Source organism: Pseudonaja textilis, chromosome 3 (assembly GCF_049901715.1).
Source record: "Pseudonaja textilis isolate UNSWEBS1 chromosome 3, rPseTex1.2, whole genome shotgun sequence".
NCBI lineage: Eukaryota > Metazoa > Chordata > Lepidosauria > Squamata > Elapidae > Pseudonaja > Pseudonaja textilis.
In genome coordinates, this window is record NC_141992.1 from 22,011,451 (window position 1) to 22,028,453 (window position 17,003).

General features: G+C 38.7%; 1 protein-coding gene across 1 annotated transcript in view; it reads left to right on the forward strand.

Moving 5' to 3' along the window:
* The first annotated feature begins 413 nt into the window (after window positions 1-413).
* The window catches only part of KCNB1 (potassium voltage-gated channel subfamily B member 1), a 193,133-nt gene continuing 176,543 nt past the window's right edge, over window positions 414-17,003 (forward strand). The window contains exons 1-2 of the mRNA XM_026697304.2: window positions 414-562; window positions 3,104-3,770. Coding sequence (XP_026553089.1) covers window positions 3,204-3,770 — 567 coding nt within the window. The 5' untranslated portion in view covers window positions 414-562; window positions 3,104-3,203. The remainder of the gene's footprint in view (window positions 563-3,103; window positions 3,771-17,003) is intronic.

The following is a 17,003-nucleotide window of genomic DNA, read 5'->3' on the forward strand; positions in this document are numbered from 1 at the left end:
GGACAGAATTGCGAGGGGGAGACGGAGGTTCACCGGACTTGTTGATCTCCGTTAAGAAACGAGGGGGAAAAACAACAACAACAACAGAGAAGGGAGAGGAATTGCCTGGAGGAAGTGCTGCCCGGCCTCTTGATTCTCAGGGAGCCCGGGAACCCGTCCACACGTTCGGTGTGGATTTGAAGCTGAACCCCGGGAGTTCCGAAGACCCATTGGAGGCCTGATGGGTTATTTTTCCTCTCTCCTCCGCCTCCTCAACGATCTACCTTTCGGGAACGAGCTGTAGACTTTGGGGGACGCGTGACGCCCCTCCCCATCTGCTCGGTTGTCCCGGGATTTGGTGCGCGAAGGGGGGTTTCCACCGCACCCCCCCCCCTTCCCGTCTGCCGCCACCTTCCACTCCGCCTCCCCGACTCGCCAGGAAGATACCCGCCGTGCCCGCTTGCTGATCTCGCCCTTCTTCGGCTGAAGCAGGATGTAGCTTCTCTTCACCGATGTCCGCCTCTCCGCCGCAAGCCCGCTCCGGCGTTGCTCTGCGGTCGTGGGAAACGAAGTCAGTGGCGAGGTGAGAGACGGTGGCTGGGCGGGGGTGGGTGGGGGCGGACGGGCAGCGGGGAAATTGGGGGCAGCGGCGGGAGAGATCCCGCGATCGCTCGGCGCCGCCGTGGGGAGACGGGGATCTCGCCGCCTCCGGGGGCAACGGTTTGGCGGGCCGCGGAAAACCTGGGCTGGGAGAGGCTGGAGGGTTTCTGCTCCTCCGAAAGGATCGCTGGATCTGGTGGCTGAGGCCATCTGGGAGAAAGCAACAGTGCGAGGAAGCACGTAAGGCAGGCAGGCATCTCGGGGTTGACGGCGTTTCCAAATATATACGTATAAATATGCATACATGCACACACACACACACACACACACACACACACACACACACACACACACGTATATTTTGTTGTTATGACGACTCTCGTGAGTTATTCCCCCACCCCACCCTGTGGTGGTAAGGAAGGATTCCTCTCCTTCCAGAGATCGTTAGAAAGATGTGCAAATCATTGTTTGCATTAGGCTAAAACTCAGTTTAGCTCCTTCTCTTCCCTACCAGGCTAGCCTAATTGCCACCTCCACCATTGCCAGGTTGTTTGGAAGCACTGAGCTGATGGCCTCACACTCCGTTTGCCACAAATGCATTGATGAACACACACACACACACACCCCTTTCCACCCTGGCTGATGCAGTTGCCTACAAATTTAAGCAGAATGTCTTCCTCCCGCTATACAGTACTAACATTTTTAAAATCCCATCTCCCCTGTTTCATGCAGGGCGTTACAGACCTTTTAATATCACACTATTCAAAAGTCTCTCTCTCCTCTCCACCCCCTGATGTTTTGTCATCCAGTGAGCTCCCTGTAGGGCAGTCTTTAAAATAGGTAACATTCCTTAACTCAGATGGGTTATATAGGGATGTTTAAAATACACATTATGGGCCTCTGTGTATGTGTGTGTGTGTGCGCGCGCGCGCGCGTGCACAACATGTGTCTGGGGGTTTGTTTTGACTGCAACCAGTTTGCCATTGTGTTGAAAAAGCTACCACTTTCAGAGAGTAGGAATATAATGCTGTGGAAGTACCCTGGTTTTCTTCTGTGTTAGATGTTCTTCATCTAGAAGGAAGGCTATGTAAGTTTTAAAAGCAAGGTTGCTAATAGATGTACTATTGTAAATTGTTAATGTCAGCCTGGGCTGCTACAAAAAGATGAGAAGCACACAGGGAGGGAGTAAAGGGGGAGATGTCCATTCTTCTTTAAATTGTTAAATATAATCTGTTCACTGTTTAAAACATAATCCGCCCCTTTAGCAAAGGAGAACTTGTTTGGAAAATGTAGCTAAATGCATAGGTGAAATGAGCAATGCTTTGATATTTTAGAACTAGTGAATACAAAATACATGCTGATATTTCAGTCTGAAAATGCATGCATTTTAGTGGATAGATGATCAGGTAGATCAATTTAAATTAAAAGATTATTGTAGTCATATCTGCAAAGCAAAAAGGCCATGGGAAAAGTGGTGTACAGTTTATGTCAGCATTATTGTAAATTCTTCTTTCCCTCTCCCTGGGAAAGTATAATGTAGCATATAATGTGTTTTCTTAAGATTGTGTACAAAAAAGTACATATCTGAATAATGGAATATACATTTTGGTGGGTCTGTGCCTGATTATTTCTTTATATTTTTATGGCATATATACTTTATGGGTAAAGATGTTTGATTTTTGGCCTTTCTTGATGAAACACTGAGAATTATATTACCTCAGGGTAGTTAACTGTCAGATCCTTTAGCTTGTTCCATAGGCCTATTTTCCTACTCATCCTTTTTCCAAAGTCCAAAGCTTCTAATGATAATAGAAAACACCCTGTCAAGAAACAAGCTTCTGCTTGGAACCTCTGCTTGTGTGTGTGTGTGTGTGTGTGTGTGTGTGTGTGTGTGTGAAGGAACTGCAAAAGGACAGAAAGAAGCTAACTGGCATTAAAATGACAAATGTTAACATGACTTGAATGATTGGCCCACATTATGTGCCTATCTCTTCAAACATGTCCACAAATGTATCTTAATTTTTAATCTAAAAGGATAGGTAAAAATGAAAAATGAATATGGGATGCTTTTGAGAAAGTTGAAATGAATGAAAATGGATGTTGAGCTTATGAGGATGATCTAGCTTTTCCAGAATGATACAACACAGATATTTGTGCCTTTGGGAGAAGACATATAAAGAATTTGTCTTCAGCACTTTAGGTAGTGGATAGCTCCTTACTACTAAAATGTAAGGAATTGGACAAAGTCTGTACTAAGATTTTGTTAGCTAATAAGCCCTTATTAGCATCCTCTCCTTTCAATTCACTTTCTTTAGGACTTTTTGTTCAGTTTCAGCACCATGACACTGAACAGCAGCCTGTGCTCTTACAGCCAATCTGTCTCTGCTGCTCCTTGGAGCAAACTAACCAAGCTATTTGTATATCTCCCTGATTAATTGAACAAACAGGCAGTTTGCAAACAAAGGAAGCTTTCCATTTAATTTGCTGAAGTTACCAGTAATTCTGTGCATTATTTTCTTTACAGGCATGGAGGAGCAGGAAAACAGATGAAGAGAACCTGTCTAGAACTGTGAGACCCCAGGAATCACTTGTCAACCTGTCTCAGTCTTTTTAAAAGATAAGCAATGCCTGCAGGAATGAATAAACATGGATCTCGATCTACTACCTCTTTGCCCCCGGATCCCATGGAGATTGTCAGGAGCAAAGCTTGTTCCAGAAGGGTCAAACTTAACGTGGGGGGTTTGGCACATGAGGTTTTATGGCGAACCTTGGACAGGTTACCACGGACAAGATTGGGTAAACTCAGAGATTGCAATACTCATGAATCTCTGATGGATATATGTGATGACTATAACTTGGAGGAGAATGAATATTTCTTTGATAGGCACCCGGGGGCATTTACTTCTATCTTGAACTTTTACCGGACGGGCAAGTTGCACATGATGGAGGAAATGTGCGCCTTGTCCTTCAGCCAAGAACTGGATTATTGGGGAATTGATGAAATTTATCTAGAGTCTTGTTGCCAGGCAAGGTACCACCAGAAAAAGGAACAGATGAATGAGGAGCTCAAGAGAGAAGCAGAGACCATGCGTGAAAGGGAGGGAGAGGAATTTGATAACACTTGCTGTGCAGAAAAGAGAAAAAAACTCTGGGACCTTTTGGAGAAACCCAATTCTTCTGTAGCAGCCAAGGTAATATCCAATCCATCCATTCTTGATCTGTGATAGATAGGGCTAAAAAGTTGTACCTTCCTGGTGATTGTCCCTGGCTATTTTTGATGTACAAAGAGATAAGAAAAACTCAGTGATGGTTTAGTTCTTTAAAGTCCTTATGTTTTTCAGCTTGGCAGGGAATTAGGTTCTATAATTATTTTTAATAGAGGTTTCTTTGCAACAGGTATAGAAATGGGATTGATATTGCCTTATTTTAGAAGGTTCATTCAGAATCCCGGTCTAACCTTGGAATTATGTGGAGATCTCTCACCTACTGTATATAGTAACCAGATTTAATCCTACTCAGCTTTTAGAGTCAATCAATGTCATCTAGGTATTGCTATGTAGCAATGAAGTGAAGTTGTTCAAACAAAGGCAAAAAATGCCTTCTGAAGACATCCAGTTATGTGAAAATGTGACTTAATCTCTGTTTGATTAGAATGTTGTTATACTTCCTTTCTTTACTTAGAAGGATTAGGGATTACAGCAATTTTTATATTCAATTTTCACCTTGGCAATCTGTAAACCTTGTTTTGCTTCCAATAGATTCCATTACTATCTTTTTCTAATTCTAAATCCCCCACTCCCTTCTAATATATTTGTGCAGGTTTTGATGATTTCAATGTAGAGGAAGTCAGAAACCTCTACAAATTCCAAGCTGCCTCTTACTATGGCTGGGTGTAGTTTGAAGATGATTCTGAAAAGGTGCTGTAAATAGATAGATCCTTCCATATCAGCCAGAAAAAAGCAACTATTTTAAGGAGTTTCCTTCGAGTAATTGACTGCATCATTGGCAGCCCTTTACAATAGGCCAGGTCAGAAAACAGACACCCTATTGATTACAGGAATTTGACTTTATTGTTGTACACCATAATAACAGAACCTTGAAAACCTGCCAATTTACCTTTGCCCCCGCTTATACCAAATAGAATCAAAGCAGAGTTGTTTTGAATTTCTTCCTCACGTTCTCTCCTTCCTCAGAATTAAGTTGTCATGTATTTTCTTTTAATGGTTCTCCTAATGACTATTGTATTCCTATATCAAGGTTATCTCTGCACCCCATTATACTCAATTGACATGGTCGAGAATTCAGTTAGGACTATGCTTGCTTTGAAAGTGATTCAAATAACTACTTCAGAGTTTGCAGAAGTATCGCATCTCTCTATTACTAATTAAAGCAGCCACAGCTTTTTTGGGTGTGTGTGTGCACATTACATGAGCCTAAAAAAATGCCACAGGTATAAGGGGTCAAATCATTAAAACAACTTGTTTTTTTCATACTTAACATGGAAGCCCAGAGAAAGACATCATTGTTTCAATGAATACCAAAAAAAGGCCCCAAATGCTTCTTCCAAACAGGTTTTCAAGGGTGCATTGCTCTACCCTTTATACAGATTGCATTGAGGCCACCAGACACATTTCTTTCATAGGTGCTCAAAAATTATCCCAATTTTTAAAACCAAATTTTTAAAAAATATATCTCGAGATCCCACTTGATAGAAAGCTGGCCTGGCTGGTCTTTTGGCTGAGGAATGAACTGTTGAAGACTGTCAGCTAAAAAGATACTCCTTTAGTCTTTTTAGCTGCCAGAAAAAGAGAGTGTGGGAAAACAAGGCATTCTTGAAATGCCTAGATATCAACTCAGCAGCCTAAAGTTGTCAGAGCATAAGAAGGTTATTGGAGAGCATGATGGATGACTCTTGGAGACTGATGTGTCCTATTGGAGAAGTCACATCCAGCGGGTGGAGGAAAGACCAGGGTTAAGGAGGAAATGTATGATGTGATTTAGTACCAACATGGCAATTTCTATTAAACCAATTTACTTTTTCTGAGATGCGGCTAGAGACTTTTGCTTTAAATGAGGGGGATTTGTTGGAGCCCTGACAGCCAGCCGGTACTAATTCTGGAGTCCCATTGCTGCTTCACAGTCTAAGTGAAACCACAACCAAAAATGAATAGTACAGGCGGCTGGCTGTGAGAAGAGGACAGACATTCAGAGAGGATGGCTTTTAGCAGAGCTCCTACTTTTCCTGTAAATTATCCCAGGTTCCACCCTTGGCATCTCTGTTTTCAAAGAAGATTGGGCAACAGTGGCTAAACAACCTGAAAAGCCTATGCCAAGCATAGACTGAAGGTGCCTCTTTTAACCTTAGAAGATCAGATAGCCAACAGAGCCTTGGGTTACATTTCTAGAATCTTCCAAAAGTTCTTGCCAAATTATGAGGAAGGGGAAAACTATTTAGCACAAAATCTTGTTACCGTACTTGCATTTAACTAATTGCGATTACATTGTAGCAATTAATTCATTGAATTCCAAATGTCCTTAGTAGGGAACCTTACCTTTGTCTGATTTTTCATGACGTGTAATCATTTCAAAATCATTTATAAAGTGCAGTGGAGCTGAGCAGACCTAGATATGTGTACTGTAGCTTTGTTCAAGCCCTCAAAGATTTGTATACACATACAGTTCTTCCAAGTTAGAACTTCTAATAACAACTTTTCATATCCTATCCTTAGGAATTTGCACCCAATATTCATGCAAACGACATCATTTCTAAAAGGATACCAGATACCAGTTTGTATAAAAAAATTTTCTGTTAAGAATACCTAGAAACAATCATTCAATCCTCTCTTGTGTTTGAGATAGAAATATTAACTTACACTCCTTTATATATAGGTAATATAGAACGTATGTATCAAAGGATACTGCAATTATCTGTATTTGGACCACAGCAAAATGCAACCTGAAAAGCCATATTTTACATTCATTTCCTTATTCTTTCTTCCATGGAGAAGGGGGGGGGTACATGCTGAAAGGATTAATGCTAAAAAAAAATCACTATCCTACTTGGCAGCTAATTAAATATTTCATGCTGTTATAGAAGCTACATGTTACCACTAGCAACAGCATGCCTGCAAAGAAACTGGGCACAAATATGGAGACTAATACCGGCAACATATAATTATTAAAATTGGCAAGTATTAAGATGGTCAAATATCAGGCTCTTGTAGAAAAGCAAGGATTTTGAAATAGACTTCAGGGTAATCCAGGAGATTCTTGGAAGCTTATCAAGTATCACTCTAAGGCTGAATTTGCATAACCCGTTAGGCTAAGCATTAGACATGCTGTGGTTCTGCATTTACTTGTTTAGCAGTGTTTGTAGCCTGTCCAATTCTGGAGGTCTCTGGTGGCACACTGCAAAATAAAGAGCATAGAAATGTGTAATTATGAAACCCCAAAATTAAATGTAGATGAACACCCCCATTCAAAACTACAAAGGCCCATGGCTACACTGATATAATACAGCCTGACTTGCTTATAGAATATTAACAAGGTGAGAGTTGCATGTAGGTCCCTAAACTGGGGTTGCCACAAAAAAGACCCATATTCCAAAAACCTGATAGGTAGGGTCTTTCTAGATGACCAGAGCTGTTATGGCAGAGCATATTGTATAAGCCATAATCTAATTTTTTTGATTGTATATAACATGTCATTTAAAGATTGCAGGTGTTCAGTTAACCTACTAGGTTTAGGATTTAACATGTGATCTGATCATTGTGGAGATCATTTATTCATTCACTAAGAGTTGGGAATAGCTTGATGGCACTTAATTAATCAATTAATCAAGGAACTCTGTCTCAGTTTCCAATGATAGAAGCAAAGAAACTTTTTTTTCCTGGCTGGATTCCCGCAGTATGCTTAACTAGGTCAGTGAGAGATCTGGCAGGAGAAAGAGTCAACTTAAGTGTTACCTGACTCCAGACTGACTCTGGAGATGAGCAAGGTGGGAAATCTGGCCAAACAACGTTAAAACATACACAAAACACAACTGGCAAAAGATTCTGTTCTCCCTTGGTCCAAGGCTTGGGAGTACAGAGAGTGCTTTATGGCTTTCCAGGATTCCACTGGGGCTCAAATAGAGGTTTTGTATGTATATATGTGTTTATTTTTGACTTAACATGTTGTCTAAACAGAGCCCATTTAGTGGGTTAATGATTCAGTGTGTTGTGCTAATATATTGCACTACTTGAGTTAAGCATGATTTGCTAATGTGGCTATAGTCTCAACCTGTTAGGTGAGGATTGGTAATACTGAAGGTCAAAGCATTCCATGGTGTTAGAAGGTTACCCAGGTACATCTATAAAGGTGAAGTGGCAAACTCTTCCATTCTGAATTTTTTCCTGTTTGCCATATAGCTCTGCTCTGCTATCCACTATCTCTATTCCTTTCCATGATGCATCAAGAGAGATCTAGGGATTCCACTGAGTTAAGAAATGATGGTGTTGAGATCCAAGCAGATTTGCCAATGTCTTGGGAAGAACAGCTTGCATCCCAGAGGCAGAATTTGACTATGTTACTTAAAAGCTTTTTGCCAGACAGATGAGTTCAGTGTTTTGTGTAGAGTGAAAGCTGGAAAACCAATGCAAGCCAAAAAATAGGTCTGAAAGTTGAACTGGTTCTCTCAGTCCCTACCACCAGTCAATGGAGTCTTTTTCAAATACATTTCAATACATTCATGTGAAAAGCCTACAAAGCATTTTGGGAACTGAGATTCTTCGACTTGACAGGACAATATTGAAAGAAAGAGTTGTTTTTCTTTGCTTAAATTTCTGGAAGTCATGTCAAAGATTTAGGGGTCTTTGGCGTGCATTAGGAAAATAAATGTTGACATGTTTATTTTGCACTGTCGCTGGGTCCCAAACTGCCTTTGCTTCTATTTCAGATGGCGTTACACTGCATCTGAATAATAAGATCTTCTCTGACATAGTATCAAAATCCATTAGAAGCTCCTTACATTGTATTGATTTACTGTATATAAGGATGATCTTCCTTGCCAAAATGTCTTTTGTGATTTATATATTATATCCAGGTTTGTCTTTAGGAACAGACAATCCAGCACAAATGCATTTAGCAATTGAAGACATGCATATCAATATCATCATTCATCATTATTTTAACCATTGTCTATCCCAGGTCTCTTCCACATGTTTCCAACCAATACGGTCCTGAGCTTTCCTTTGTCAATTGGGCCTGTCATAGTTTCTGAAGTCATTGATCCATCTTGTTTTAGATCTCTTTCATGGACACTTTTTATCAAGTGGGATCCATTCTATGACTGCCTTGGTCCACTGCCATCAGTTCTTCTTGCTGTGTGACCAGCCCATTTCATTCTATTGGGATGTGTCAAGGCAAAGATGCTTGACTGGGTAAATGAAATTGTGGGCTAGGTTATCGGACATGTATATATCCAAAAGGGTCTCCCAAGGCGAACAGGCCATACTGCATACCTCAAACTAACACCAATCACATCTGCCAACCTATATTGGACCAGCATGATAGATTAGGGTCTATATTCCTCCCACATATCAATATAATTATTCTTTAATTTATAAATTTGCTATCCTTCTTTTCATCATTTAAATTGTCCCAATCTAGATATGTTTAGAAATGTTTGCAGTAAACAGTTTGAAAAGATGTAGTTCCAAAGCACTTATATGGAAACATTTAAAAATGTTTTCATGAGTACAAAAAACAGAATGGATCAGATCAATGAGTATGTGTGAAAGTAATCTGGACCAGCAAAATGTTATCTCATCCAAGTAAACCAAACAATGCAGATTCAGATGTGAAATGTTTATATGTTTCATGAAAACAAAGCCTTAGCTTCTTATATCTTAGCAAAGTCCAATGTACTGAAGTTCTTCTTTGCAATTAGGAAACAAATGATTGTTCACTCACAGTTCCTATCCATCTTTGCTGTCTCTCTCTTGAATGGGTTCAGAATCTACTACAGCAGTTCTTTTGGAAAAATATTTCCTTGATATGTAATGAGGAAGAGGAAAAAGAAATACTGAATTATTTTCCAGAAGGTTTAAGTGGATCATTTGTTCCTTCATATACACTAAACCTACTGTTATTAAAATTGGGGATTAAAAAAAAAAAGCTAAAGGAGAATAGCAGTGGTGCAATTAATCATTTTAAGGAAAATGAGATGGTTTCATGTTCTCGATTTCAGTGGGGAATTAAGCTTTAGTTTGTTTCTTTTTTCTCGTTGAGCCAAATGAGACTTTGCTGTGGCTAAACTTTGGCATACATTAAAATTATGTAGCACAATAATACTACATAGCAATTATGAGAACTTTCCAAGTTGATTAACCTGTAATTAAAGAAAGATAGGAAATGTGTTTGGTTCACATTTTAATTTGACCTTGCTTAATTTCGTATTTTTGAATAAACATGACAAACACAAATATTCAAATATTACTTTTCATACTGCCTCATGTTCCAATGCTGATTCTCCCTGCAAAAGATAAGAACAAAAAATGCATTTATTGGGGAAAAACATACAGAAAATCATGTACCTTTCCAAAACAACATCCAAAAATGCACTTTAGTGAAGAAAATGACTTGCAAAAAGTACATATATTAGACAAAACTACTTACAAAACATGTGTATTAGAAGAAAAAAGCATAAATAGCTGCAAATTATTTCATGCACTTATCTTTTTCTCTCTATCTGTCCCTTTCCCTCAGTTTGCTCTGTTAATTGAAGCGAATACAGATGCCTCTAAATTTGAACCCAGAACTAATGCTAGGGAAGAAAGGAGTATTTAATATTTTACCCAAGCTATGTTCTAAATTTAAATACTCTTGGAATTGCTATTAGTTCCTGTAGGTAAGTAAGAGAAACATTTGCAAAAAACCCAACTAGCATTAAAATTAGAAGATATTTAACATGAGGAAATATCAGAATGAAGAATGATTAAAAAGAAGGTGGTGGAGCAGGAGTGGAAGGAAGAAGAGGAAGAAGGGAGGAGGCAGAGAAGGAAGAAGAGGAGTTATGTACCATATATGGTTTGTCCTTATCAAAGAGGAGGCTCTGCACAGTCATCATGAGTGAAGCAGCTGCACTTGATTATTATAATTTAGTGAGTGCAATCTGCACACATTTCAAGTCCATCCCATCCCATTGCAGGCAACTTACTTCATAAATATCATCCATTGTGTTGAGTAGGTGGTATTGTTTTACAGAGCAAAGACTTTCTTTCCTTCTCTTTCCTTGATCTCGCTCTCTCTTGCACATGTTGTAAATTTTTTTTTGGTCTTTTTTTATTGTCAGCAAAGCATGTTATTCTTCTGAGAAACTCTGTTACTGACTGATTAGGGAAAGAAATTCAGGATTTATTTGTGGGTGGGGGGAGGGAATTGTCCAAATTTAGTAGGGCATTCAGATTGAATCCACCATAACTGCTTTCCTGATCTTTTAACTTCCATACATCTATGATCTCTTCCCGTTGTCAGATAAACAAATCCATATCTAATTGTAGCCCACTACTTTTATATGCATTTCTTCTTCTAGATGCTTTTTTTGCTATTTTAAAAATAATTTAAAGCAGTATAACATACCTTCTGAATTCCACTGCACGTCCATCATGCATACTTGAAAACAGTTCTGCTCACTGTAAGCACAGGAATCCTTCGAGAGAAAGCATGTTCCAGGCCCTTATTCATTTAAGAAATTAAATTTAGCTTGAATGCTTTGGAATTATTACTTCTCAGAGTCTAATCATTCAATCTGAGAAAAGGTGCTGGAATGAATAAAGGCTTCCCTATTACAAACAGTAGTGTAGGATACAAATCACTTGATTGCATTCTAATTCAATATCAGATCCATTTAATATGTTCCTTATATATAATTGGTTAAGTTTCAGTGCGTAGCTTAGAAATGGGCTTCTTGCTGGTTTACAACTTCTAACATTCCTCAATGCTGACCACTGGGGTGGCTTGGCTGTGTGTTACCACAATATATAAAAGGCTTCCTCAGCTCTGAGCAGCTGGACCACACACTGGATGACAATATCACAATAAAACCAGCATCAGATTATCTCCAGACTGGAAATTGCACATTGCTCAATACTGAATACTGAACCTCCAAATGTTTATGGCTCATTATCCTAGGCTTTCAAAAACTATTTTGATGAGTGATAAAATCTCAGCAAATCCCAACCGTCATACCATACGTGTTGCGTGGAGCGGACTGGACATGTTCCCAAGGATATCTGGCAAATCTGGATAGCTTTGATTCATAATTGCATCCTGCCACAATGGCCATTGTCACACAGTTAAAGCTGTGAATGTGAAAATTGTAGGGATGGAGAAAGTCAGAACCCAGTGACTCATGTCGCAAATACCAGGGTGCATTCAAAGAAGATTCCATTGCTTTCTGAAGAACCACATTTCATTTCTCTTTATTAATTGGTCTTTGTTGGGAAACTAAATAGATGAATCCTATCTGGTTCAGTTCAGCAGAGAGGTTTGCACAATAATTAAAGTATAAGCATTTGTGGTGTCAATTTGTTTGGCAGTGGTCCTTAATCTTCAAAGCTAATTAACAGGCCTTCATGATTTGTCTTAGGAATTGCTCAATGCCAATGATCCCCTTAGTTTCCTTAGACTGAAGATGGTGGGTTTACAAAAGCTAATATATTTATTTGAATAATCCCTGCAGTTTTAGAGAAGGAGGAGAAATTTATTGGAATATGAATTGATCCAATGTAAGTTTTCAACTAGTACAAAGATGTGAAGAGAGTTTTATGTTGTAATCCAAACAAACCAAGTTTTGTAATTCAATGCAGAATTGAACAGTGCATATATGAAGAGAAAATATGTTTAAAACATTAACCTTATGAAAAGCAACTTTAAAATTAATACTTGTTAAATAAATGCACTCAAAATATATAACAAAAAGGTGTGCATAATGTAGGAAAATGCATGCAAAATACATATATTGTAGTTATGCTATTTTTTAAAAAAAAAATTGATGTAGAAATGGGAATGAACTTTCAGTTCAAACAATGATCAACCAAGCAAAGTTGAACTTGTTAGACAACCCCAATAATGGATAATACAACTGGGGATGCCTAACAAGTTCAACTTTGCTTGGTTGTTGCCTCTGAGATTGTAGTTTTAGCCTACTCAGTGATGCAGTGGTTAGAGTGCAGTTGAGCCTCAGTGGCGCAGTGGTTAGAGTGCAGTACTACAGGCTGCTTCTGCTGACTGTCGGCTGCCTGCAATTTGGCAGTTCAAATCCCACCAGGCTCAAGGTCGACTCAGCCTTCCATCCTTCTGAGGTTGTTAAAATGAGGACCCCGATTGATGAGGGCAATATGCTGACTCTGTAAACGGCTCAGAGAAGGCTGTAAAAGCACTGTGTAGTCGTATATAAGTCTAAGTGCTATTGCTATTGAAACAAGATGTGCCTGCTTTTTCTTCTTTTCCTTTTCTTTTTCCTAGCATTCCTAGATCTTCTCAGCCCTATTTTTTTTTTAAAATGCTTTCTGCTTCTAGACTCCACTGGTCACTATCTGCATTTAATTACCTTTGCTTCTGTTAACTTTGCCTGTTGGATTGGATTTGGCTGGAGAAAAGGTGTGTCCTTTTGCTGATGTCTCTCTTCCCTCTGGGGGTTCAGAGATTTCCAGTGAAGGCATCTTAATGCTCCGCAGTGGTGATGAATGTTAGCATTTTGGGTTATTAAATGCATTTCAATAGTTGATACTTCAAGCAGAGAATTATTTAAGAAATGCTGGTATCACTCTAGAGTTGAAGCAAGCTTCTTCTTAATTAACCCTAACAAAATTCCTTTGTGAATTTTGACCCGTATGTTAGTGTGTTTAGAAGCAATTATCATCCAAATGGAGGCTGATTAAATATTATGCATTCATACCACACACATAACGATGACTGTTAACTACTTTTATAAGGTGAATAAGAAGGACCATATTTATTTATTTTTAGCTTTATTATTTTTATACATAACTCAAATAAGGCTGAGTTTTGCAATTGACTGCTAGTGATTTATTTTGTCAATGAAGATGGTGTGCAAGTAATGTTCTTTGCATATCCGTGATGGGTAAATATTTTTTTTCCCAATAGTCCTTCAACTGCTGGCCCTGGTTGCTCAGCCAACAGTCCTAGGTCCTATAGCCTCTTTGTCACCAGATATTCAGGAACTACAACAACTATTGTGGCCCTTGACACATGTCCAGTGCGGTTGAACCTCTGACATAGCTCTCATCTTCAAAACACACAAGCCCCACAAACAAAAGTAATAGAGACAGGATAGAAATAAATACAATTTAGCCTAAAATAGAATTATGATCCAGTAACCTATTTTTTTAATCTGTAATGTCAAGAAAAATGTCCGTGAAATTTCCTGGAATTCATTCAATACAGACAGGGAAACAAAGTGACTGTAATATTGTAAAAAAAACCAACCCCAATAGCTATGCTTTTACAAAAGTTTAGTAAAGTCTACCCAATTTATTATAAAAAAAGCTGTGCTCTGGCCCTGATCCAAAAGATGAGGGACCACACATATCCAGTTCTCAAAGCCTGAATATATTAAAAATGTGCTCCCTATCAGAATCAACAACAAAACTCAATCCCTGCTTTAAAGTTAGTGGAGCTCTTCTCCATATATTTATCTCATTTTCTTTTTCATTTGCTAAAGCTTGTTTTATTTTCCAATCTCAGCCTGTCTCAGTTGGATGTATTAAGTAGAGCTATGCTGTGTTTTGGAAATTAGTTAGAAAAGTGAGAATAGGAGCATGAATGCAGCACCTGTATGCAACTATTTAAAGCAGTCACATCTTTTCCAAGAGTCACATGGCTACGCTCCTTAGTTGCCACATGATCCTGGGAAAAGAGGTGGTTGCTTTAAAGAGTTTAAGATAGACATTGCAATCATATAGAATTTTATTTAGAGTGTTAGAGTATAGACAAAGAAAAACCAACCAGAACACGATCATTTTTAACCATTTAATTGGAACGTGTTCTACAAATTCACATGGCACAATATACATGGAAAAAGAGGATGAGGAGAGAAAGAAGGAATAATTTGCTTTCTCAAGGGAAAAGAAAACATGTTGATTAGTCCTGGCTATTCGGTTGTGATAAATAGACGTTCCCCTTAGTTTGTTTCCATTTATCAGCTCTAAATGGTGCCATGATGGTGATGGATTAATTTGTATACTTCAACTCTGTTATTTTCTTCTTCCTTTGGCTTCTGCTTTCTGGGCAGATAGTAATAGAAGGAGACAGAGAATACAACAAAGAATGAAGGATGGAAATATCATAGCAAATACAAATAGACATTTCATATTAGAAGTACTTTGTGTTCTTGTATGTTCTGCAATACCCTTTTGGAATCTAGATGATAGATAGATAGATAGATAGATAGACAGACAGACAGACAGACAGACAGACAGACAGACAGACGTTGCTTTAAGAACTTTTTGGAATAAGAAACACAATAAAAGCTTGTAAAGTCCTAGCATGAAATAGTTTTTTGGGCTTTACCACCAAAATTTGTGTAATAGCCCATTTGCAAATAGTTTGGGATTTCTTTGCATTAGCATCCACTAAGAAATGACAAAACCTCATTTCTTGCCCAACAGCTGCACACTATATTCAAACAGAATCCTATGTAGTGATGTATTTGGATAATTTTAGATTCCGTGTTACAGGGCATATTTTCAGTAAAAGGCCACATGTGTTAATTGCTTAAGCTATGAAATACACTACTCTCGTCCCACTTTTCTCTTCAGTTCACATATTAGGTTAGAAGAAAAACAAGTTTCCTACTCTAATTCCTTCTCTAATTAAAACTGCATTCTGACCACGTACAATTTTTGCATATAAGATCATTCTGAGTACAAGAATCAAGTGAATTTTGCTTTTGACCACTAGGATGCTACACATTTCCTTGAGAAACAACATCATTTGTTTTATTAAAAAAATAGCATCTTTTACAAATGCTAGCAACATCTGTGGGCCTCTGTTGCCACATACACACACTTAACACACTTAGTCAGAAAATGTATTTTTATAATACAAAGAAATAAAGACTCAGGGTCATTTTAGGGGGCGGGCAATAAGACAATTGTCGGGGTTCCAAAAAGAAATCTTTCCATCTAAATATGGGCCTAAATATGATCAGATGGACCAATAATTCTTATTCAATGCAGCAACATTTAAAAGTGAGAATATCATTCAAAAGGTATCTTCAATATTTTGAACCTCTTGTCCATTTGTACATATGGAGCCAGTGATTTAAGTAGAGGAAAACCAGTGGCGGGATTAAAAAAAATTTACTACCGGTTTTGTGGGCATGGCTTGGTAGGCGTGGTGTAGCTTGGTGGGCGTGGCTTGATGGGTGTGGCAGGGGGAGGATACTGCAAAATCCCATTCCCCCCCCCACCCCACTAATCTGCTTTCCAGCTCCGTTCTCCCGTGCAGGGCAATAAAAGAAGACCCAGCCGATCAGCTGGGACTCAATGGGAGGCAGAGAATAGATGGGGGCGGGGCCAGTCAGAGGTGGTATTTGCCGGTTCTCCAAACTACCCAAAATTTCCACTACCGGTTCTCCAGAACAGGTCAGAACCGGTTGAATACTACCTCTGAAACTTATAATAACATAGGAGGTATTGAAAAGAAAATAGGAAAGTGGTTCAAATGAATGATTGTGTACCCCAATTTTTCAGAGTCTTGCAAAAGTCTGAATGCTACATCATATCAGCCAAGCTTTCACTGCGAAAGACTGCTTGCTGTTTTCCTATTATCTGCAGTTCTCCTAGAGATGCCTTTGGTCCTCTTTGGGATGTGTGTCAAACCTCTGTCCCAACCCCATTGCGCCACTGTCTGTATATGCTATCAATTGGATTAAATGTACTTTCCTGAAATTACTGTCATATTTTTAAATGGAAAATCCTAGGCAACAGCAAAGTACACAAAATATCCTCAAGAGAAAGGCTAGCAACAAGAAACTTTGCCTAAAAATAGCAGCCTGTTCATTGGGAATATTTTCTAATAGGTCTTTATGGTTGCTTTCAATTTAGTGGTTTCTTTTTTTTAAAAAAAATCTTATCTTCTTATCACTGCCCAATCACAGTAACACTGTAAGTAACTTGGAGGCATGAGTGAAAGATGAAATCTGGGTTTCATTATGATCCAGGAAATAAAGTTATTGCCATTGGAAGAAAGAAAAAAAATTGAATTGACGCTGGACCATATGTCAACACTTCCTCCTTTAAAAAAAACAAACAAATCTACCAAGGAAATTTTCCACCAGCAAGATAGTTTCTGTGAGATGGAGTGATCTTTAAGTATGAGACATAATCTTGCCTTTCTCTAAAGCCAACTGGATTAAA